This window comes from Larus michahellis, chromosome 2 (assembly GCF_964199755.1).
Source record: "Larus michahellis chromosome 2, bLarMic1.1, whole genome shotgun sequence".
In the NCBI taxonomy this organism is placed as follows: Eukaryota; Metazoa; Chordata; class Aves; order Charadriiformes; family Laridae; genus Larus; species Larus michahellis.
In genome coordinates this window covers 145,018,769-145,043,158 of record NC_133897.1, presented here as the reverse complement: position 1 = coordinate 145,043,158, position 24,390 = coordinate 145,018,769, and the positions used below count along the sequence as shown (strand labels likewise).

General features: G+C 43.2%; 1 protein-coding gene across 1 annotated transcript in view; it reads right to left on the bottom strand.

Annotated features, from left to right (window-relative positions):
- Positions 1 to 24,390, bottom strand: part of LAPTM4B (lysosomal protein transmembrane 4 beta) — a 62,891-nt gene that overhangs the window by 32,836 nt on the left and 5,665 nt on the right. Inside the window, exons 2-4 of the mRNA XM_074577494.1 lie at positions 12,798 to 12,909; positions 5,756 to 5,829; positions 4,989 to 5,111 (exon numbers count right to left, since the gene is read on the bottom strand). Of these exons, the coding sequence (XP_074433595.1) occupies positions 4,989 to 5,111; positions 5,756 to 5,829; positions 12,798 to 12,909 (309 nt within the window). The remainder of the gene's footprint in view (positions 1 to 4,988; positions 5,112 to 5,755; positions 5,830 to 12,797; positions 12,910 to 24,390) is intronic.

The following is a 24,390-nucleotide window of genomic DNA, read 5'->3' as shown; positions in this document are numbered from 1 at the left end:
TTTCTACTGCATCAACATTGTACAAATACACAAGAACAAAAAGTCCAAGGCTGTAGCCCCTTCTCGTTCCCTCAGCCTGCTTGCATAACCTTTCATGTTTTCCTTCCCCTTGGACAACAAAAAATCCACTTTAAAAGATGGTGTGGATTCTCATTCAATAGTTACAGACCTCCAAATATTACAATCTTACAAAACTGAAAGAAAAAGTAATGTGTCTGTAGAATTTTTAAAGCTCTGCCATGAGCTAATAGCACTTCTTCTTTGGAATTACAAAGTGGCATTAAAAACATCAGAAAGAATATTCCTTTTTTAAGCTTTAATTTATGGGAATAATTTCTTAAGGTTTAATCTCTTTTATGTTCTCTAAATGTTTTCCCTGGGATTTAAAAGTGTGACTGATGCCACCTGAATTGTTAGACAGCAGCCTTGCAGGTAGCACCACAATACAGCTATTTAATATACTTTGAAATTTTCTTTAGGTGAACTGTAATAGTCCTGTACTTTCATAAAAAACAAGTTTGCATAACTCAGTTTCAGACTAGCCTGTTCTGCACCTCCGCTTCAATTCATTTCGTACACTGTTATCAAATGACAGAAGATGAAGTGTTTAATTTGAAGGCTTTAGAAAGCTCATATATCAAAGATTTAGTGGGGCTAAAGAAAAGGAATGTGCTCTAGGTCAAACTGCTTTAGACCACTACACTGGTCCAAGAACCAAAATGATTTTTACTTTACACATGCTGGATTTACTGTATGTGAAGTTTTTTGTTTTTCTAGTGACAATGATAATGACCAAGATGTCCAACATGACCCTTGGAAAGTTCTATCATGTGATCACCACCCAACATTTCAAATGCTAGATTTGTAACATCTACTTATTTTATATAACCCTTCATGCCGAGATGCTCTTGCAATTTATGGGAATTAAGTGGCACACCTGTGTGCGACTGGGTATTAAAAGGCAACATGAAGTTTCCAAAGACACTTGTGCCTCTGAAAGAAGCACCCAGTATAGGCTGACATTACCAAATACCCTGTGAACACAATGCTCTCTATTTTACAATCGCAACACTTTCAGCTAGGGCTCTGCCTAGCCTATTGATGGGTGCTCATTTATTATCCTGCTAAAAGTACATGGAGGGTTTCACAGGAGCTTGCAACTCATCACTGGTAGACTGAAATCTGGCAGATGTGCACCGAAATGAAGAGATAACATAATTCCAGATACTAGCGTAGGGAAGTAGAAATGGTTAAAAACATGGGATTTTCACCTTAGAGCAAGAAAAAAATGTTCTGAGACTGCCAAATATATTCCATTACCTAATGCATACCTTCTTCCAGATATTCAATAATGGATATGAAGAACAATTGGGATTTTTCATTTCCCTTATGGACCTGTGCTCCCTAAAATATTATTCCCCAAATTCAAAGCCATTTTAGAGGACCAAAAGCTGTAAGAATGCCAAGAAGAAACACAGTCCCCTTGCTTGCTTTCTGCCTATCTTGGCAGACCTCTGCGAAGGGGGTGAGGGCAAGATGACTTTAGAACTTATTTATAAATCATCAGGAGGGATCACACCCAAGTGGCATGACTCAGGTCTCACCTACAGGGACAAAGGTATTAACTTCAGTCTTGTTCTAAACATGCTGTTTGAGATGACAAACCTGTTTAACATGAGTATTATTAAAAGCCAGGGAAACAGGTCTGTGGGTAGAAGCTTGTTTAACAATATCTGAGTGCTGGCACTGCATTGATGGCATAATAGCAAAAAATTTCAAAAGCTTGATTTTAGTTTCATCGCGCCGTGTGTCTGAGTATCTGACACCAGTGGATGTGATCTTCACCTCTCCCTTTTGCTTTTGCCCCCTCAGACAGAGTGTATTTGCTCTGAACCAAATACAACAACCTTTTGCCAACTGGTGTGGCCCTTCGGGGTAAGGGTACAAGGGGTTCCTGCTGAGCCTCTTGTGCTTGGGACCACCGCTAAGACACAGGAGGCATAAACAGCCTCAAAGCTGATGCAGCAGAACAGCTTCAAAACTGCTTCAAAACTTTGTCGAACAGGTGACATTAACTGTGCAAAGTTCATCACAGCTCTTGCTAGTTTTTGCCAATCACTAATCTCCACTGTGAGTGACAAAACAGAAATGACTCCTTCTTTCTAAATGAACTTAATTTGGACTAGCTTTTAGCTACTCATTATCATTATGCCTCTCATCTAACTTAAACAACCTTTAAATACCTCATTATTCTGCATATGAAAACTCTAACGGCATCACCTCTTGGTCTCATTTCTTGGTAAATGAAGCAGGAAAAGCTGATTGTCTCTCATCACGCTACAACGTATCCAGCTTTTTGGAAGAACTTTTCTGCATGTTTTTGGACTTTTAAGCATTGTTCTTTATACCCATAAACAGACAGATGAAATCTAGTCACCACCCCAGAAGGGAAGTGTCCTCTCCGTTATTGTTCATTGCTGGTTTTTTCTGTCCACAAAGCCCATGAGCAGTTCTGGGGAACAGCAAAAAACGCGGGGACCCTTCTTTTGGCACTTGGTTCCCTAGACTGCTTACAGGGTCACTGCATCCCAGGTACAGTTGCCATACTGTATGCTCATTTATATTCCTCTTTTTTTTAACTTTTTTTTTTCGCTTAGCAACGTAGCACACATTAATGACTGAACTCAGGCTCTCAGTCAGTCTAGCTCACACTGATTAATGGCTCTGTCCTTAGTGTTATTTACTTCTTCATTAATCTCTGTGTCAGCCACAGGTTTTATTAGAAGTGATTTTGCTGGGAAAAGGCACAAGCACTGCTTCTGGGAAATGCAGAGACGTGCTCACTTTGGGCAATAGGGTCTTTCAGAGGATGACACAGAATAGCTCCTGCTCACAACCTCCCACTAGAGGACTTGATCCCTCTATATAGTGAGACTGGGGAAGCTCTCCCAAGGCTGACGTTAGCCTTTGTGAATGGCCTGTTGAGTACCAAGGTTATTAATGGAAGTCAAAAAGAGCATAAGACCTAGTGCTGATTCCGGGAGACCTTCCTCTGCCCAAAATAGAAACTCATTGGCAGATGGTTGGCTTGACCACGACCCTTTGGAGACTGACAGCTACCCTCTCCTAATCCATTTGATACATCCTTTATCGATCTAGCGCTTTATTGTTGCTCTGAGCATCACATTGCGAAGTCAAACGTCTTACAAAAGTCTATTATGCCCCTGCACCTCTTTATTGACGAAGCCAGTAATCCTGTCAGTGAAAGAAAATGAGTTTGCCTGCAGGACTGATTTTCGTGAAACTGTGCTGGCAGCCATTACTCATATTCCTCTGGTCTAATCCTTTATCAATTGACTCTCGTCTCAGGACTTCTGTTATTCTGCTTGGTAGCAATGTCAGGCTAATCAGCCTATAATTATCCCGGAAATCCCCCTTGCCCTTTTGAGCACTGACAGTTTAGCACTCCTGAAGTCTTGCGACATTTCATTACCAGTCCGGAAAATGATTTACAACAGCAAGACAAAGATGTGTGCGACTAGAGGCTTTAATGCTCCAGAGCAGCAAGGCGGCTCACAAACTGCTCTGCTGCACCATTCCCAACACCTTCCAAAGTCTGCTCCTTGTATTTCTGCTACGGAAGGGACTATGGTTTTTTACCTGCAGGAACGACAGTGATGTTTCAGCAGACATTTCGAGAGAGTTAGCTGCTCTTTGCCCTCCTGGTGAGCCAGCTCCAGATGTGGCACCCGGTTTTCAGCAGAAGAGCTGGGGCTTTTCATTGCGCAGCTCCCAGCCTGCTTCCCTCACCTTCTCGCGCGGTGACCCAGGCTGAGTAAAACCTGGTGGCGACTGATGCTTTGGGAAGGGGGGGACTTCCTGCAGCCACACAGACGCTTGTGCTGCCACAAGAGCGGGGCTGGCAGCGATGCAGGAGCGAGGGACTGCAGGGGAAGGACGGGCAGGAGGGCTCCAGCCAGCAGCAGTGCCAGCTACAAGCACTTGCCAAGCCATGGCCGTAATTTGCTCTTTTCCACTCATATCTCTGAGAACCTTTTGAATTATTCCTCTGCTTCTCTTCCAGTGTAGCATCAGCTGTGAATGCTGGCGGGTGTTAAATAAGGCAAAGGATAACAGGCCCCTGATGCATCCCAGCTCTCGCTGGCTTGACAGATTGCCTCTTCCCGCAGATTTGTGTGGCTACTTATCTGCCTGCTGTTTCTCATTACCTGTTATTTATACTGCCCTAGCTAGTTTTCCATCCACATAACAAAGTTCACAGCCAAGCTAATCTGTATTCAGGTTCTTAAGGCAGATTTTCAGATGCGGCAGCAGCGTTTGCTTCTCCCAGAGCTCTGCAACTCCACCTGAACCTTGTCAGACAGGGCGCATGGTCCTGCGATGGCACAGGGTGATGGGCTCTTGTCTTTGCTGTAGGTGGTTGCAATCACATCCTGTAAGCTTGCACAATACGGGCTATGTGTGTTTGGCCAAAGTAGACCGTGGCAAGAAGGCAGCCTCTAATTGTCCCTAAGACACAATATTTTCTAGCAAAGATAAACCTACCTTGAATAAAAACTCCTGCCTAATGAAATCTGTGTTAATGCCACCAAATAAGTTAAAAGGAGCAACAAAACATCCTTGAAATAGCAGCTAAAATAAACCACTGGATATGAATACATTAACTCTGAATCCAAGAGCAGTTACTTATTATCTATGTCTTGCAATAAGAGTCTCATTCCAAATGAAGTAGTGCTGAGAGCTTCCACAACATCGCAAAACACCAGAGCTCTACACAAATATTGGAATAAGTTAGCAATGTAACCTTGCAAGGGTGTTGAACACAGACTAGCAAAGACTGAGAGGACTTTTCAAGGACTTCGGTCAATAGGAAGTCCGCAATAAACCATTGGCTAGAAAGACAGGACAAACAGTGCATCTTGCACGGTCTTTTTCCCCCAAAGGCTTGTGAACATCCAGTGATTTACCAGTTGGCGGAGGTAGTCCTGAATTGTGCTGGGATAGACAAGTACACTGATGGCAACCAACGTGTTGAGAGCAAAGTCAAAGATCTGGTAACAGAAGAAAGGGATGATCCAAGCTGCATGTTGCTAAAAAGGAAACATATTAAAAACTCATCAGCCACAAGTTAAAATAGAAGGATATATGTCTTTCTGCACTAAAATATAAGGAATATTGGACAGAATGCATTACATTTCATGAAGCCATAAGAGAAAAGAATTTGTTAAACCAGCTAAAAGAAATATGACGTTCAGTCAAAAGGGTTGGCCAAGCCAGCTTGGCTGCTGAACTGCAGTAATATGCGTGGTGTAAGTCCCAAGACTTGTTATACTGGGACATTTAGAAACCACATTACACTTATTTTTCCCCTAATTAATAGGATTAATATTGCAAAAAACCACAGGCTTGGGAGATGAATGGGAAAAAATCCCCTTAATTTTGGTAGGAACAAGATTTAGTTCCCTGAATTCATGGTTTGCCCAGAGCTTACTCATATTTGAAACTGCAGTCAGTCAACACAACCGGGCAGTCTTCCTGCCCGCAGCACGGGGCCATGGCGTACCACTCATCTAAGCAATCTCTTCTGCTGCCTCTTGGACATTTTTGTTTTCCCCTCTCAGTTTTCAGCTAAGCAACTAAACAAGAAATTGCTAGAAAGCAATTTTCTTAATTTTGTTTCTATGGGATTGTATCGTTCACTTAATTCATGTCTTGACCGAATATAATGGATTACCTTATACGCGCCGTATGTAGCCATTGCACAGATCAGAATCATAAGAAGAGAAATTGCTGTGGCAATGCACATATCTGTAAGAGAAACACAAAATGATTGCTGATAAATTCAGAGATTGGTTCAGTTATTTTACCATCTACCTCGTGCAGAGCATCTCAAAGGGCAGGGTGGGAAGTGGGTGGAAATGGGCTCGGACGCATCATTCAGCCATTGCTGGAGGAAATCCCTGGTTCTTGTGGGAAACCTCCTAAATATGAGAAGCACAGACAGTGATTACAGCGTTCAAGCCTCTGCAGCCTCTATGAGGCAGTTGATACACCATGAATGGTTTAATTTTTCTGAGGATTTTCAAAAATCAGAAGCAGTCTTGACAAGAAGACTATTTTGCTGGTGATAATGACATCTATACTCAGAAAGTGTCTGCTTTTCTGCACTACAGATTGTTTTTGCACTAATAGCTGCTCACTATTGCTCACATATCTCTCAAAACTCCGGAAAAGGAGAAATGAATTTTTAAAAGCAAAACTGGCAGGTAGAGGCATCTTAGAGCAGAAATAACATCTTGGAAATTTTCATTTCAACCAAGAATACTACAGAGATATAACGTTTATTAATGAGTATATTAACTGTCAGGAAAGGTGAAGTAGTAATTGAAGGAAAATATACTTTAAGGTTTTGATTGGAGTAATTACAGGACTCCTATCTTTTTCTTCTATTGCCGCTCAGATTTCAAATAACTTTTCATTGGATTTAAGGAGTTCCTAAGCCACATACAGCTGGAGGGAGACCCTGGGGGAAAAAATTACATATGTTTGGTCTTTTTGTATACACCTCCCATTACAGGCCACAGTCAGGATATCAGAAGTGTATTTCTGAGCCTGACCTTATAGTGCATTTGGGAGCGCAACTGAAGTTTGCAACTACTTTTCTGAGGCTAAGCCAGTGCACAAAGAGGAGAGAGAACATGAAGTATATAGGACATCCCACCTCTGTCTGTGTCTGTGAGGTACCTGCTGATCGCATTGCTGACATCAGGTGCATTTAAACTACCTGCCTCGATGAGACATTTGGTGGACTTGAGACACACAAATACATGACAGTGTTCAAGCTCTTCACTACCCATCACTGCTTGACTTTGGAGGCACTCAAAATGTGAAGATGCCTCCATCTGATCACAGAGTTGCCACAGCATCTAACTCAGCATGTAATGAAGAGCATCCCACAGCATGGAACAGTCCCTCCACCTCCCTGGCTGCATCAAAATGAGGTTCTGGGTAGGTGCCCTGGAGCCTGCATCAAAGTCCCTGAAAGGTCCTGATCGGGTAGCTGTTGACAGGTCTCACCTACCACCACCAGGCAGCAGTGCCGGTTCACCCTGGTCATGGCTGAAAAGGAAGGACAGACACTAAATCTTGTCTGTCATATTTTCCAGTCTACAATTATGATCATCCATGTAGAAGACAAAGGACCCAGTCCTTGATCCTCATCTACCTGAGGGAACAGAGGAACTTGATACTTGTGAAGCTTGTGGAAAAATGATCAAGCAGTGACTGTTGCTGGCTGGTGAGGGCATGTCCAGAGGGTGCTTATGTACACTGGGATACAGGCTCCTTGTGTGCTGTGCCTACCAACAGCAGGATCAAGGACTTAGGAACCTAGATCTCCCCTTTTCCAGGACACTGCCTGTGTCCTGGCTTTCAGAACTCTTGCCCTCTCTCTCTTGGCCCCAGATTTTGTCCTTGTGATTGCACAAGGACTCAAATGCAACCAAAGAAGCCCTGTTGCAGGCTACTTCCTGATTTAGTGAATGGGTCCCCTTTTCTGGGCACTTGGAGGAACACATTTAAACCACTGTAGTCTGATGAGGGCCTGGAGTCCAGATGTTCTTACCCACAATGCAAGTGCTTGCATCTTTGTCTTATTGTCAAAATAAGCAGGTCTCAGCCAGGAGAGGCACCAGCACTCAGCTCACTGCTTCCTAGCCAGTGGCTTTATGCATCTCGGCTTGTGGGCACTTGGAAATGCCATCAGGAGGTAGCAGGAGGTAATTCAGGAAGGGGTGACATCTCAGTGCATCCCAAATTGCTCTTCATCCCAAATTGCTCTTCAGAGGCACCTCCTTCTCCTCTTTGACTGCGTAGAGAATCTGGACGTCCACCACAGACGACTGAGCTGCATTGCCATGACCAGTCTCCAGCTTTTTAGGAGCTGTAAGGCTGTGCCGTGCCTGTTAGAGGTGATCCGAATTCTGCCCTCAAGAGGAAGAAGCACCCACAAAACAAACCTTTACTAATAAAAGGTACTGCAGGCTCTTCAGACATTCTTAATTGTGTGGCCATTTACTCTGGCTGCCCACATACATCCTGTGAAATTGAAATGATTTTGAATAGACCAGGTACGATCGAGGTAATGAAAGAAAAGGAGAAGTGGAAATGGCTGCCTGTAGCCACTAGCCACAATTGAACCTCTTGTAAAAGAGTTTCTTGGATCTATATTTTTATTTTAACCCTCAGTTTGAAGACACTTCTCATGTATTTGTTCTGTCTGTTCTTAGTGCCGGTCACCTACTCCCTGTATCCAAGGGGAAGCTGCTGTCATTGTCATTTGCAGCAGATGCAGCAGTCACAGGCCTCGCTTTGCCGGTCACCACAGCAGTACTGGTTCAGAGCCAGAGCTTAGCAAACTGCGATAAACTTGACATTGAAGTTCTGGTCTGACCCACTCGTACTCCCCGTCTCCCGTGTCTCTCTAGCTGTGCTTCGCCGTGCCAAGTCCTAGTTGGCTCAAGCTGGTTCTTTCTCATTTAAGGCTTCATTGGGTTTTTTGAGATGTGTCGGCTTCAATTAATCAGCATGAAACTAGATACGTAGCACATTAAATGAGAAGCTAAGAGTGTGTGAATTTTTTTCCAGCCATGCTGTACTTTGCGTGTCATCCGTGGCTAGAAGGGCTGTGCTTGGACCAATGCGGTGGTTACACAGCCTATTGTCCTAGACGGCTTTTTGAGTTTTCTGCTTGAGTTTAAAGAAACCAGTTGGGTTTTTTTCCTGTTATACCTTGCAGTGAGGTCCTACCTTCCTGCTGCACTGGGGACAAGGTTCTGGGGCTGGGCAGAGCTCCTGCCATGGGGTGCTTGCGTGCACAGCAAGCTCTGCAGCTGGAGCTCCCTCGAACCCATCTCACAAGTATTTCCTTGCCTTGCCCTCTCCTCTCGCAGAGGAGGCTGGTGGTGGGTGCTGCGGGGAGAGGGAGGAGGAGCCAGTGAGGCCAGTCCCTGAGCCAGGACCTGTGTGGAATGATGGAGACTTCAAAATCCTCCAGCTCATCACCTGCCCCAGCCCTGGAGTTAATCGCTGGCTCTCAGCTCCGACAGCAAGGGCCAGAAAGCTGCTGATCAGCAGCCTGCAATCCTCAGACAGTTTTGCCCACCCTCCTACCCTTATTTATGCAGCAGCCTGGGCTCCTTACTGCCAGCTAAGGATTACTGTCTCGCTCTCTCCTCCCAAGCTGCTTGTGCAAGCTCGGTGCCGCTGCTGCCAGCCACTGTGCAGCCTCCTGGGTCGCAGCGTGTGCTGCGGTGGCATTTTCTCTCTGGCAAAGGAAGGAGGCCAATGAGAAGGAAGGAGTTTTCTGCATCTTTGAGCCCAGCTCATTTACTCCAGAGGATAAGGCTAGAGGGGATGGTGCAGCCCTGAATATGCTATTCTGGGTCCGGGATCTAGTTTTTACCCCCTCCCTGTGCCATGGGGCTCATGCTACACGGGTGGCGTTGATGGATTGGGGCAGGAAGGGTATCTGCTCTACCACTCCCACTTACCCCCCAACAGAAGTCCAAGCCTGCTGTGTGTAGATTTCTCTATTAAAATTTTTCTATTTGAACTAATCTTTTTAAGTCCTGGATGCATGTCACGTATGACAGAGAGACCATCCATCACATTATCCTGCCCTGCCCTGAGACCTCTGCTTGTCTCGTCTTCCCCTCCCAGGGCAGCGACACGGGCGGATTTTGGCCTGAGTTGCTGACATCACTGTCAAAGTTCCCCTCAGTTTCTATAGGGCATACATAGGATTTCAGTCCCTGTGGCTTATGAAGTACCACGCACATCTGTGACACTGTGAAGGCAGTAAATAAAACCAAGCAACACTCGCTGCTCGTTTGGGCTGTTGACCTGTCAGGACTGCGGTCTGTGTATCTAGAGAAGCTGAGCAGGGGGTTCAGGTGAAACACTCCATGAACTCAAAATGATTTATAGGGTTTTTCCATCTCCTATGTAGAGATTATTAGTCTTCTAACAGCAGCAGTATTACATTGGGCAGCTCACGCGTTTTTAATTTTTCCTAGTGCAGCTTCTAGTTCATGAACTCCCTCGGGCCCTAAGGAAATAATAAAGAGAAAGATGAGACTAAATGGGCTCAGCTGAATATCCAGCACAGGAGGATGCCCAGTGCTTTCCCCAGCTCTGAGGTGTATGTCTCGGAGAGCCAGCCAAACCGCACACGCTGGTGTCTTCCAGTACCTCCATCTGCCGCATGGCAAGTCTTGGCAGCCTTTTTTCCCCCTTGTTTCCTTTTCTAGAATAGAAGGGAAAAGCTATAGTCTACAGCTTTTTCTAAGTGCTCAGGTAAATCCTTTCTCTGTTTAATCAAACAGGCATTTTGGAGCCTCTGGCAATGCCCCGGGCACCACAGGAAATCCTGAAGCTAAGGCTGAGCAGCCATTCACAGAAGCACGGATGCTGCACCGGCATTTTCAAGCAGTTTGCACTAGACTGGCTCTGGCTCTGCAGGCGGCAGGCATTTTTCCCGCTGCTGGAACAGAAAATTGAAAATTCTCCATAAATCAGGCCAGAAATAAATATGAATACTAATATTGTGGGAATCCTGTTTTCTTGGAAGTAGAGAGAAATTTGTCATTAACTTCAGGCTGGCCATAATTCCACTGTTGTGACTCAGCTGATAAGTTTATTTCCAGCTGATATTTTCAGTTGTTTTATGAAAAAGCCTATTTGAGGAGGGAGGGAAAGGGAGTGACAATATTACATGCAAACTCTGTGTCTGCATTTTTTTTTATTTTTAGCTATCGATAGGAGCATCGAAATAAGTAATAATGGCTACTGGTATTACCATCATTACTATTGATCAACACAAGTACTTAGAGATAACAACTTTGGGACTCTAATTAGGGCAAAAATTAATGTATCTTCCCGTATTTCATACACATGGTTTCACATCTAGGAATTTCAGCACATGCAGTTAACCTGGGAAACATTTCTTCAAAAAAGACAAATAAAAGTAGGACAAGAGAAGAGCATGTGGAGGTTTGTCTGATGTTTTATCTCGTAAGAAAACATTTCTTTGGATTTGAAAAAATACAGTCATACTTAAAGAAAAGAAGGAAAAAAAAATATCTCCTGCCAGCTATTTCCAGTAACTATAAAAGCCAGTAGCTTGATTGAGCTGCCTTTACTCAGTAACGTACTAAACCAGAGGGAGTCAAAGAATAAAAGGAGACATTAATTCAAACGTTCATTCGTAATTTAACTGCCTGTGAAATGTTCCCTTTACTGAATGGAAATGAGGTCGCTTGGCCCACAAGCCATCCTTTTACAGTCTTGCAGGGTTCACTTCAGAAGCCTTGATAAAAAAAAAATACAGAAAATACAATTTTCAAGTGTAGATGGAAATCCCCAATGTACTTGATCTGACAGCTATTGCATTACAAAACAGAATTACTATTTTAAAGCCTTGGGCACTGGCAGGCCTCTGATGTCAGCTATATAAAACCACACTGACAGACAGTTATTACCAAGGTTAATCTCTGAGAATTAGGACAAGGCAGTCAGTTTTAATATGTCAGAATCAGCTAGGAGCCCATCTGTATCTACTATGGTCCTTACTTTCTTAAATCCAGTTATATAAAAAGATTTTTAGTGGGAAGATGTAGGTGGTTTTTCAACGAAGACACAATAAAGTAGCAATTGCCCCTTATTATTAATTAAATGTAAACCCTTAAGGCATATCTGTGCTTAAGACCTTGTAGAAATAAGCATCCCCTAACTGATACGCAGCAGCTCTGACACACCATGGCTGCAATCATTTTTCTCACGTGTGGGGCTATTCCTTTTCTTACGGATGTTTTTATTGACTTCAGCAGGAATGAGGAAATGACTCTGAGCCTTTTGCTGTGGATGGGTGTGATTCTGAGCACCAGCGTAGCTAGCAGGAGACCTTGTTTAAGATTACTGTGAAAAATGTTGAATGCAACAATCTTGAGAGCAGAAGTGAAAATAAACAGACATTTTAATCGAAATCACATTGTGGGAAAACTTTTGTGGATAGGAATTAAATGGTTAAAGCAAATCAACAAACCAAACATCAACAAATAATTTGGAACAGTCGTGGAAGAAAGCAGCATTTGCAAAGGAGAGGTTTTTGCAGGAGACACAAATGGCCTGGCTCACCCTTCCCTGAAATTCTATTGAAGGTTTTCTATGGTGTCCTTTGGTGAGAGAAGGAAGCAGCCCTGTGTTATCACTGATACGCCTATGACTATACAGCTAATATTTATACTTGCATCTATCACAACAGGTTTGTGCAAGTCACGCCATGTGCACATGTGGGGGTGTGTAAATATGTACAACTTGAATGAAGACACTCCGCCAGTTACATAAATAGCATTACGGGTTCTTGTGCCTGTGCAGGCAATTCGGGACGTGGTGCTGGGAGGTGCAGAGGCTCCATGTCTCCCTGTGTCTTGCAAAATCCCCCTGGGGCTTTCAGCATCATGCTGAGGGATGACATCTCCATGGCAAGGCTTGGCTCTGCCCCTGCCGAGCCAGGACACAGCAGAGCAGATGGCTTGCTAATAAAAATATTAGTGTTATATATATTACTAACATTACTAATATTTATTACTAATAAAAATGCACCTGTAAGATAGCAAGGGGAAGCAATAACCAAAGGACAGTAATCAGTGAAATGATAGAAGAGTTACATAAACGCTGGAGCAAAGAGTGCTAGTTTTTAGGCAGTTTGTACTTACTGGCATCATCCATAAATTCAAATTCACCTCCCAGTTCAGCACTGGTTAGGTGGTACTGGTCAGGGTCGGTGAGGGCGCTCAGCAGAATCAGCAATACCACCGAATTAATAATCTGCAGAGAGAAAAAAGGGAAAAGGGTCAGGCTGTGAAAGTAACCGTGAAAAACCTCTGGGCACCGTATACACACCACGGTCCCTGCCAACTATGGCAGAGGTTGTTTTCCAACTGTATAACTGTAGTATTTAACTAACACTGCAATTAGTTTCTCTGGACCCGAGTAAATAGGACGTATTTCTTCCCCGAGTGGCAGCAGGAAAATGAAACGAAACGTGGATTACCCCTTTTCGTTCTGACTCTCTCCCGCACCGTCAGAAAAGTTACCGCTGCTCTTTCGGATTATAAACCGTGTTAGCACACCCACTTTGGTTTGTTCTGTTGCAAAAACTAAAATCAATTAAAACCAATCATTTTGAGATTATTACAAATGAGTGCTGTAGTCAAGGACTATTGTAGTCAAGGCAGAGCTAGAATTGGGGACAGGCCCTGTGAAATGGCTAGGTGATCAAAGAGGGGCTGATTTGCTGGAAGAGGCTGAATTTTAAGAGGCCGTCAGTGATGAGCTGGTTCACATGAGCTATTAGACGAGGAGGTCTTTGAGGGGACCGGAGTAGGTGGCAACGTGAGCCTGATGTCTGATGCGCACATTCCTGTGTCATATGGCACCGATGGACATTCACATACACTGAGGCCTTGGCTATGAAATGCAATGAGTGCATAAAATGCAAGGATATAGTATCAGGTGCTTCAGTAGAAGCAGGTTGCCAAGTATCAGCTATGAGAGGAGCACAGAGGTAGCCAAGAGCTATATTTTAAAACAAATCTGAGCAAAATGCTTGTATCACTCTGAAGCGAAGAGGGCTAATTGCAGAAAAGAAGATTGCTCTGCGTGAAATAAGGCAGCCTGGCTAAAAGATTATTCTACAAAACTAGGAGGATAACTGATGAACAGGAGAACAGAGAGAAGAAAGCTGATAGAGTATGCTGGAAAAGATGGATTTTTATTGCTTTGCCTTTCACTTCGAAGTCACTCTAATCTGATCACAGGTTACTAACAGCAGCAAAAAGGTGTAGGAACAAAGGCTATTATAAGACCTAACAGACCAGAGAATTTCTTGGGTAAGATAAATGCTTTTTGATAGGCAAATTCCATCAAGTTTAGCTGATACCACATCTGTTAGCAATGATCTTTGAAAAACTGTTGAGAATAGATTGAGTTTGCGGGATGGGGAAAGAACAAGCACAGTTTTTGCCGCTTCAAAGCAGGAAGGCCATGTAAAGAATTTCTAGCTAGATTGTGAGGTTTAAGAACAAAATAAATCCGAGAACAGGCAATCAAGCAGTCTCCCCATTAGCACTTCAAATTTGTATGGTCATAACCAACAATCACTATGGGCTTGTCAAGGACAAACGATAATTAATTCATCTTGTTTTCCTTCTCTGACAGGCGAAGAGGCCTTGTGGACAGGGAAAAAGCAGTAAATATCGTGTCTTTGCATCTTAGCAAGCCTTTTGACATTATGAGATTCTCATAAATGAGCTAGGAAAACCGGGTTTGGTTGAAAGTGCAGGAAGGTGAGTGCATGGCCAGCTGAACAGTTGTAGTGAAAGAATAGTTGTCAAGGATTCGCAGCCAGCACAGTAGATAAATTAATCAGGGCTTTCCGGTATCATTGAAAGATTTGGGCTTTCAAGTCACTTGTGACTTATACCTTTCTTTAATTTTCAGACAATGCCAAGCTGTAAGCACTTTAGGAGATAAGATTAAAAAAGATTTTGACCAGTTATGGCAGAATTCAGACAACAGAGCACAATTCAGTACCTGCAAGCATAGAGCATCACTTTTGTGACAAAGTGGAGAAGAACAAGAGGAGAAATAACTGTAACAGTTCCTTAGAAAGTAGCCTGGGTATGACAGTCAATGAACTGAACATGACCCAGTGCCACCCCATGAGCTCATCTTTGCAGCTACATGGTGGTGGCCAGTACTGCTGAAACCTGGGTATTAGATGCACAAGTCATCCTCCCACGTGCCCTCCCCAGGGCCTCTGCAGAAAGGGCCCAGGTCAAAGTCCTTCTAAAATGTACCAAGAAAAACCCTGAGGAAGATCCTGCAACAGAACAGAGCGTGATCAGACATCTGGAAACTGTGACTGATAGGGAAAAAAATGGAGTTGTTTAGCAAGGAGAAGGTGGAGGGAGATGCTTTCAGTCTCTTACGTGCAGAAAGGCGAGGAAAAGGAGGCAACAGACTTTTCTCCAGATCCGCTGGGAGATGAGTAAAGTAACAGATTTAAATTACAGCAAAAGGAAATTTAGGTTAGGCAGCTTGCTGAACAATAAGAACAATCAGACAGCAGAAGAGATTGTCTGGAGGGGGTTGGAGATCTTCATTACCGCATTTTTTCATAGAACAGTTCAACAGCTTTGTGTCAGGAATGCTGTAGCCATAGATGGTCTTGTCCTGGTTTGAAGACAGATCAGATGACTGTCAAGATTCAAAGTTACATTCTATATACCCTACTAATTTTTCACATGATGTATAGCTTTATATTGCAATCCAGTTCTTGCCTGATCTTCCTTTTCAGGAGGCTAGAGGATGCCAGTAATAAACATGTTACTTAAGAAGAGTACTCAAAATAACCAAGCAATCAGAAACTATAAGCATATACAGTGTTGCTATTTTAAAGGCATACAAGTTTAATCTCTTGTACAGATATAGTCAGGAAGATTCATAAAATATTGACCTGGGCACTCTAATTTCTCCATACGGACATGTCCAGATTCAGATTACGTGTTTGTCAGCATTGCCTTTAAGTCTCTGTGTAAGACACAGATTGTGTTTGCCTGATCTGAAGTCTGCTGCGGTCAGTAGGAATCTCTCTAATGCTCTTTACTGCATCACTTTTCTGTTCTACCAGGTTGTTCTCTTGAGATCCTCATAACGATCTCTGAGCCCCTTCCAACTGTGCTGTCAGCAGCGCAAGTGAAATACACCATGTGTTTATTTGCTCACCCTCCTTCTCTGAGAGGAAATGTGTGCACAGTTGGGAGTATTGTATTTGTTAGGGTTTTTCTTTTGTTTTGAAAGCGATGTGACCGTTGAGTTTTGAAAAATGCTTTAATGCATAAATTTAGCATGCCTAAAAACTTACTGATGTAGCATCTTCCAAGGACACATAATCAAGGACAAGAGCATTAAGTGATTCTCTGTTGATATATGCGGTTGGCATGAGAGTTGAAATCCCTGTTCTAGGAAAAGCAAAGGAGATTTTCCTGCTCTCTCAATAAGGCCAAGATTTCCTTCAAGGTGTTTTACATTCCTTCAGCAGCAAATAATGTAACAACTAATTAACAATGCTTAGGAAGCATACCCGTTATGCAAGGTTTCAGCAAACAACTAAGCCCTACACGTTCCCAATGAGACACGTCATTCTCCATTTATGGATAGGGAAACAGAAAAACGTTCATGAACATGCAGCAGGGTGGTGTTAAGTGGTAAGAATAAAATGCAAGATTTTGCACTATCAAGTCAGAACTATGACCACCGGGTCCTGCTGCTACCCAGTTAGAGGAGAGGAGCCCCAGGGCCACCAACAGGCCTTAGTGGCCCTGCCACCCCCACCTTGGGCCTCCCCACACCCTGCCTATGGTGCAGGACCCCATTTCAGCTCAGTCTGGGGTCTTCAGTCCCAGCGCCAGGGGCACCACAGGAGTGCTGGTCTCCAGCCATGCTTCCTGGATGGACCCCTTGAATGCGTGTTGTAGCTTCTCTCTAGTTGTGTCCCTGGTCTTATCCCCTTTTGTTCCTGGTTGGGGTGACTAGATGGCCCCGGCTCTGCTTCATCACCTGCCACGTTGGGGGCTGTTGATGGACCCTCATTATCAGCCCTCAGTTCTGCACCTGGCCTCAGCCCCTGCAGGATGGTGCCCAGAGTGCCCTAATGAGAGACTGGACAAAGATCCCGCAGAAAGTCCTAGAAATACCCAGGTATTTCTTACCCTGATACAGAAATAAACTAATCATTTAAAAAATCCTCAAATCTTGCTTCTCTGGCAACCAGATGGAATACATCCACCTTCTCACCAATGTCGAGGAGGAAAATAGCTCTGCTTTGTGGAGTTAATGAAATGTATAATCAAAAGGGGAAAACAGGAAATATTACGGAGGAGATAGCTGGTCCAAATATCAGAGCATTACTTGGATTTCCTGCTCTGGGCTTACAAAACACAACTTCAGATTGGAGTAGAAGATGTTTTAAACAGCAACAACTGTGTGAGAGAAGGTGCACGCAGGCACGAGGGAGAAAGGCGGGACGTGCTGAGACTAGGGCCGGCACCGCCAGCCACTGCTGCTGCTTCCATCTGTACCCTGATAAAGAACCAGCAGCTTATGTGTGATGTGAGGCAGCTCTGCTAGAGGGAACGCGCAGCGTTTAGGATGCAAGGAAGCAACCCCATGTCTTCCACAGACAGCACCCAGCGTTTAGAAACTACGTCATGCGCTAAAATTTCAGACCTCTGCCACCAATGAGTGAGTTGCCGCCTTTTCCCATCATTTGTTCCAGAGACCAGCAGTGAACTGCGGTGACCCATGGAGATAAAATGCAGGGGAGGGAAGGTGTCAGGAACCACTGCATCAACAGGTGATGAGAAAATGAGTACCGCTATAATTTCAGACCCTTCACAGAAGTGCAGCTGCATGATATCTATCCCAGCTCGTCTAAAATAAAATTAATTCCAGTAGGTCCTAAGAGCATGTCATTAACACAGATCTTTTGCTGATTCCTAACTCAAGCAGACAGAGAAATGCCCAAGCCAGCAACTTACATAGATGTCTGTAAATACTAAAAGAATTTTCAGGAGTTACAATGGCTTAAGTTGTCCCTGCTTTCCTCCAGCTTACAGTCAAGTGTTGGAATAAAATTGCTCTGATAAAGGAGTTTAGAATCATAGAATGGTTTAGGTTGGATAGGACCTTAAAAATCAGCTAGTTCCAACCCCCCCTGCCATGGGCAGGGACGCCACCCACTAGACCAGGTTGCTGATAGAAGAGAAAATATTAAGCTTACATTAACTTGATACACTGCATTAAAAATACACCAGTGTTTCTACTGAAGTCCACAGGGTCCCCTCTATAAATAGTCTACTACAGTTCTCCCAAGACTTTCTAATGCAGTGAAGAGAGGTCCTTATATTTATAGGAAAAAGGTAAGAAACGCCCCTAGATTTATTTATATTGAGGGTTCAATTTATAACTGAATCCATGCATGTAACCGTCTGGCTGCTGTCTATGCGGCGAAAGATGTGCACACACTGTTAATTCTGGGTCTGTTTTCAGCCTCACTGAACTCAAGAGAGATCCACTTAAGCACGCTCCTTAAATCTCTGAGCTGGCGGAGCACTAAGTCACTGCCTGTGCTCCCTGTCGGGGACCCTTTACAGTTCCAGAGAGATGTTTTAATGGCAGTGAACATCGCACTAACACTTGGGTATAAATCCCCCATACTTTTCAATGAGGGGAGAAAACCAGAAAACTGCGAAGATAAGCTTTGTTTTTATAGAAAATAATGAAAAAAATAGATTTGATGAAAACACAGTCATTCTGGGTTAACCCCCCCCCCCCGTTTTCTGTAATCTGTATCAGCGAATTATAATACTGGGATTGATGCAGGCAGCTAGTAGTTTACATCGTCGCTGTAACTACTCTGTAACTTCACTGTAGTTTACTCTATAGCCTGAGATGGTATGAGCTGCCAGATGAAAGAGGAGATGACGTTTCTGAACAAAAATGGGTTTTTGTTCAGAACAACAAATAACAGCAGATTTCTCTGAGGACTTTGGAGAGTGAGCCACCTCAGGGTGTTGCTGACCAAGGCTCCTAAACCTTAGCCAGGCTTTGAACTCGCGCATGCAATTCTAGCATATTTTTAAAAACCCACAAAACTGGCAGGATTTAGTTTGTTGCCCTCTACAGACATATTATTGGAGCAAGTCACCGATGACATTAATTTTGCTAGTATGGATTCCTAAATGGTATTAATAAAACTGAAGAAAGTTTCGAGCAAAACCACATACCCTGCATCCCCCTTCCAAAAACTCAAGGTAAGTTTATGACTCTAGGTGTTTGTTTCCTATAGAAACAAAACCCCAATCTTAAACTGTTTTGCTCCTTGAAACTAAACTAACAGCTGAAGTCTGTAAGTATTTTAGAATATTTGGGTATTTGAAGTCAGTATCACTGTTAAGGAAAGTAAGAATGTATGGAAAATATATAATTAAGGTAAGTCAACAACCTTAATTCTCTCCATCTACCTTCGCCTCCCCACTTGGCATGCTTTTTGCATTTTTCTTGCTTTTTTTCTTTTAGCATGGAAGCAAGAACACTTTTCTTCATCAAGAGGCCAAAAGAACCCTACAAAAGGGGAAAAAAGAAGTCAAGTTTAACTCAGTAGTTCAGGGTAGGTTTGTGCTGAGGCACCTTTCTCAAACTTCTTTTGTTGTCACTGATGACGAGTTAAAGTTTGTGCCCCGTACAGGCAGATTTTTCTATCTGTTCTCTCTCTCTCTCCCTATTAGGCAAAGTATATTTTTTTTTCCTGAATTTTGATTAAAGAGGAAAGGAGGCGGCAATTTTAGCAATTAAGGTTTTACGGCAGTCTGACTGCCGTGGAGAGCAGGCAAACAATGTGAGAAGGAATGAGGTGTCCCCCCTGTGTGCCCAAGCTTCTTTACAGATCTCACGGCAACATTTTAGTCGTCATCCTCCTCCGGGCACACAGAACCCAGGACCCACATCTGAGCACGTCACTGAGTGGCTCGAACTCCTAGGAAAGGAGGAGTAGGAGAACAGTGGCTGTCAGAGTAGATACCTCTCTCTTTTTTTCTGCTGTGTAAGCCTTCTGCCTCATGCTAATGAAAACGTGTCAGGTCTCCAACGCTGGGGGAAAAACGGCAGATGTCTTAGCGATGCACAAAATAGTGAATGGTCCAAGGAAGGGAACCCAGCTGCACTTAGTCATCTTTTCACCCAATGAAACATAACAGTCTGAAGGGAAACAGAAAGATGACCACATAGAGTTAAGTTAAAAGGGAATCCTTCACCCCTTTCACCAGTGAAACTCATTATCAGACATTATTACTGAAGCCAAAAGGCTGGACGAGTACAGAAAACGATGAGCTGTTTATTCAGGAAACGCAAGTGCCTAGTCGTACTACAAAGCACCTTAAAAACAAAATATAGGCCTTCCTGCTTCAAGTTGTTGCCCAACCTTAAAATAATAGTAGAATAAAATAAAATGTCTCTCCTGCACAAGTCATTCTTTCTTACTTCTCTGTGTGGTTTCTTAAAGCACGTGTTTCCAGCTGCTACCTGAAATACTCCACTGGAATAGGGAGAGCATTAGTCAGATCAAAAGTAGCAATTAAGTTTTTATGTTCTTTAATCCGGAGAAGACAGGGTAGAGCTTGCAATTCCTGTTGCTTATTTTTCCATATTACTCCTGAGAATTCAAAGAATGATCCAGGGAGGCTCAGCCTGGCATATTACAGAGTACATACTATAGAGAGCATATAATAGAAAGCTGTGTAAAATATTTTAATCAGACTTTATATATAATCTCAACTTTTATTATTATAATGACACTAAGCACTGAACTTCAAAGGCTATGCTGATTAAATTGATATGGGAAGTCCAGCATAATTTATCAGCACTCTTCTATACAAATGACTCAACCACTGCCTCCTGCCAGCCTTTTAACAGTCCTAAAACCCAAACCACAAGAGGCCTGTCATTAATGAAATATGGTAATGACTAAATTTAAAGAAAAAAAAATTAGATGGGCAGACTGTGCAGGATGCACACTAGAGGTTTCTGCCTCCCTAGAGACAGAGTTTAATTTGTTATACACTTAATCTTAGTCCTTTCATGGTTTAAGGAAATAGGATGTTTGTATGCAAATTTATCAGTGGATTCTTTCTTACTTTTACATTGTATTTGAAGAAAGTTGAACCTGTATCTGAGCAGAGCCCTGAAAATGATTGCTGAGGTTTTCTGCCCAGCCCGGGGGAAATGTAATCATATACCCATGTTCAAGTTATGCCGTTGCCAGACCAACTCACAGTTTCTGCTAAAGCACATCTTGGTTCAGGATGCTGTGGAGAGCTAGCAAAGAATCGGTATGCATTAAAATCGTCTTAGAAAAAGAGTTGTTCAGCTGGGCAGTTGGGATTTGCTTGGTTTCTGCATTTGTCCTTAACTGCCAAAAATGGATTTTTGAGACTTGCAGGTGACTGTGAAAGGTTGAGGGTGGACCCGCTAGAGTCTTGCTGTTGGTGTGAGCTGTGGCAGCTCCCGTGGGTTTGAAAACCTTAGTGTGGGCTCGTGACAGAGAATGGGGCAGTCAACGCAGCTGTAACTGAGGACCTGGGCTGGATTGCCCAAGGCAGCCGGCCCTGGCCAGCAGCTACTGTGTCTTATCCACGCCAGCCCGTGACACTGTCTGTGCTCAGACTCACCTCCAGCCTCTTTGGACATGTGTTACTGCGCTGGTGAGAGGAGTGTGCCCCAACTTTTGACATATGCCCACTGAATTGAAAGACACAACTGAAACACACCAAACCTTCCATAATTATCCTTGTGTGGTCACCACAGGCAATATCCACAGAAGCCATGCAAGGGACCAGGGCTGTCAGTAGCAAACTGCACCCTTGCATCCCTCCGCAACCCAAGGCAGGGATTTAGTTATGCGTGGAAGAAGCAGGAGCACCACAAAGGATGGTACAGTGCAGATAGTAATGGAAATAGCAAACAACATGATCACATGTATCTGATCTGCCTGGGCACAGCTGTTTCACAGTTGGGAAATGCACCTCCACAAGGTGAAAATCTCCCACAAACCTGTGTTTCTGCCAAAAGCATTTGTCCTGTCTGTTTTAAGTAGCTTAATATATCTCCTGATGGAACAAGACCTTGCTCAGCACAAGCCAGCAATGAAATGAAAAACAGCCACAGCACTTTTAAAATCTCTTCTAAAGCAGAGGACTAGGATGACGGTAGTCAAGAGCTGACTGCAGACATCTGAAAGAGAGCAGACCCACAGGAGGTCCAGGAACAGCACGCTAGGCTCAAGTCCAAACTATTTCTTTGGTGATGCCTTGCTGGCAGATGCACCACCTCAGATCAACCAGGAGGACTCTCTTGCCTCTTCGGCAATGAACACGGCTTTTTTTCTCTTCCTATTCTGCTCTTTGGAGATCTGGGGCTTGAAACCTGCAACCGAGCTGCAGAACGTCACAGAAACTCCCGTCCACGTTTTCAAGCCTTGGCCGCTTTAAGCTTCCAGAGCTCTACAGTCAAAGCATGAACCCCACAGTAAAACCAGAGAAAAATAAAGCAATCAAGGAAATTAATTCCTGGCTATTTTGCAACATCCGTTCCATATGTCCAGGAATATATAAGACTAATTGCATTTTCCCTGACGTCAGTCTAATCAACGATCAGTTTACGAAGCTTAATGTGTTCTCCTCTGGCTCACTAGGAGATACATATTAACCTTCAACAGAACTTCTAAACACATTTTACTTGATTAATGTAATACCTCCTCTCTTTCTATAAATATGTTCATGATTTTTGTATAAAAACAAATGTAATTATAGCATACTGGACTCTTAATGGGTTTCTTCCCTTTAACGAGCATTTATGTAAACTTTGCTCCTCTTACAACAAACCATCTGTTTTCTCACTGGAAGGAGACAACTGTTCTTTGTAATCACAGTGAATTTATTATCCAATTGAAGTCCTTACCAAGAAAAAAAAAGGGTATTTTACAAAAGTTTTCTGAATTGATAACTGTGCCGATTAGAAGAGAGAACTGTGTCATTATCCTGGACAACTGATGCAGATTATCAGCTATAGTTGCAATGATTAATATACTCTGTGAAAAATCCTGTCATGGTATTTGGGGATATAAGAAAACTTGCAAGTGTAAGGAGATTAGAGCTTAAAGAAGTTATCAGAAATCCTTGTGTTGTGTTACAGACTAATAAACAGCTCAGTAAATGCATGGACTCTCCAAAAGATGCTTAGAAGAAATTTTAGCCCTCCAATGCCTTAAAAACTTCTTAAAACAAGAACATTAACAAGTACACTGATGTGCGACGGAGGACTGACAAAATGCTGTTTCTGCTCCTCTATGCAACACAGCAAATACCCAAACCTTGCTATTTTCACTCAGAACAGAAAGCACAAATACAACCTATGAATCCGTCCTTTTTTCAGATAATCTTTCTGGCCTGTTCATGGATTGATTCTGTCACACCGAGGTGAGTGATTAGGGTCTTCATGAGCTGTCTTATTGATTGTATGATTCAAATTCCTCCCATATGGTACTTTATTTTGTAATTTAACTGAACAGCCATTGAAACACGAACTGGATGAGGAGGGAAGGAGGTGGGATAAGGTCCTGCGCCGCAACCTGGGTTTGCGCATGGTAGGAAGGAGTTATATAGGGAGTTCTCCAGAAGCCATTTTTGAAACAATTAATTGTTATGTTATTTACTACTGTCATTCTAGATAAGTTACTATAAGAATGTAGTTATTGAAATGGTCCTTCAGACAAGATACGTTTTGTTCATGGTAATGATCAGTGGTGGCCTTTATTCTTTGCTCTATCATGTCTAAAATTCATACATATATTTTCAGTTTCTTCAGAAAGTACCATGCAGGCCCTGAGCAGGTATTTGTGTGCAGGATCTGTCATTTACTTCCTGCTGGTCTTGAAGAAGATAATGAAATGGTTGCCATCCACTCCAAGAGCAAATACCCTCAGCCTCCTCTGATTCCAGTCTCAGTTGGATATTCAACATGTACATCAATCATACCGGGAAGCCTCTGAAAGTAGGATTCATTTTTTTTCTTTATTCATAGTGAATTCCAAGTACCCTCCCTACTCTCCTCAAAAGAAAGCACATGCACAAAGCAGCAAGTCTCCAATGAGTTACTTGGGAATGCTACCACTATTTTTTCCAAGATCATAGAACCATAGAATGGTTCGGGTTGGAAGAGACCTTAAAGATCATCTAGTTCCACCCCCCCTGCCATGGGCAGGGACACCTCCCACTAGACCAGGCTGCTCAAAGCCCCATCCAGCCTGGCCTTGAACACTTCCAGGGATGGGGCATCCACAGCTTCCCTGGGCAACCTGTGCCAGTGTCTCACCATAGTGTCTCACCTCATAGTGAAAAATTTCTTCCTGATATCTCATCTAAATGTCAGCTGCTTTTTTTTTATTATTTTTTTTTAATTTATGAAAGGAAGTACCGAAAAGCTAATGATAAGTCCATAGACATGGCACTTGGGACATAAATATTTAGTTGCTGCTGCCATTTCCACTACAAGAATCAGGATTCTCAGTTGATTTCAGATCATATGCTGACACCTTCACCTGCCGGTGGAGAAATCTCCCCTGCGGCTGACACTCCATCTTCTACCAAGGGCTGGGAATTAGCCGTGTCATTGGCACCATCCAGCTCTTCC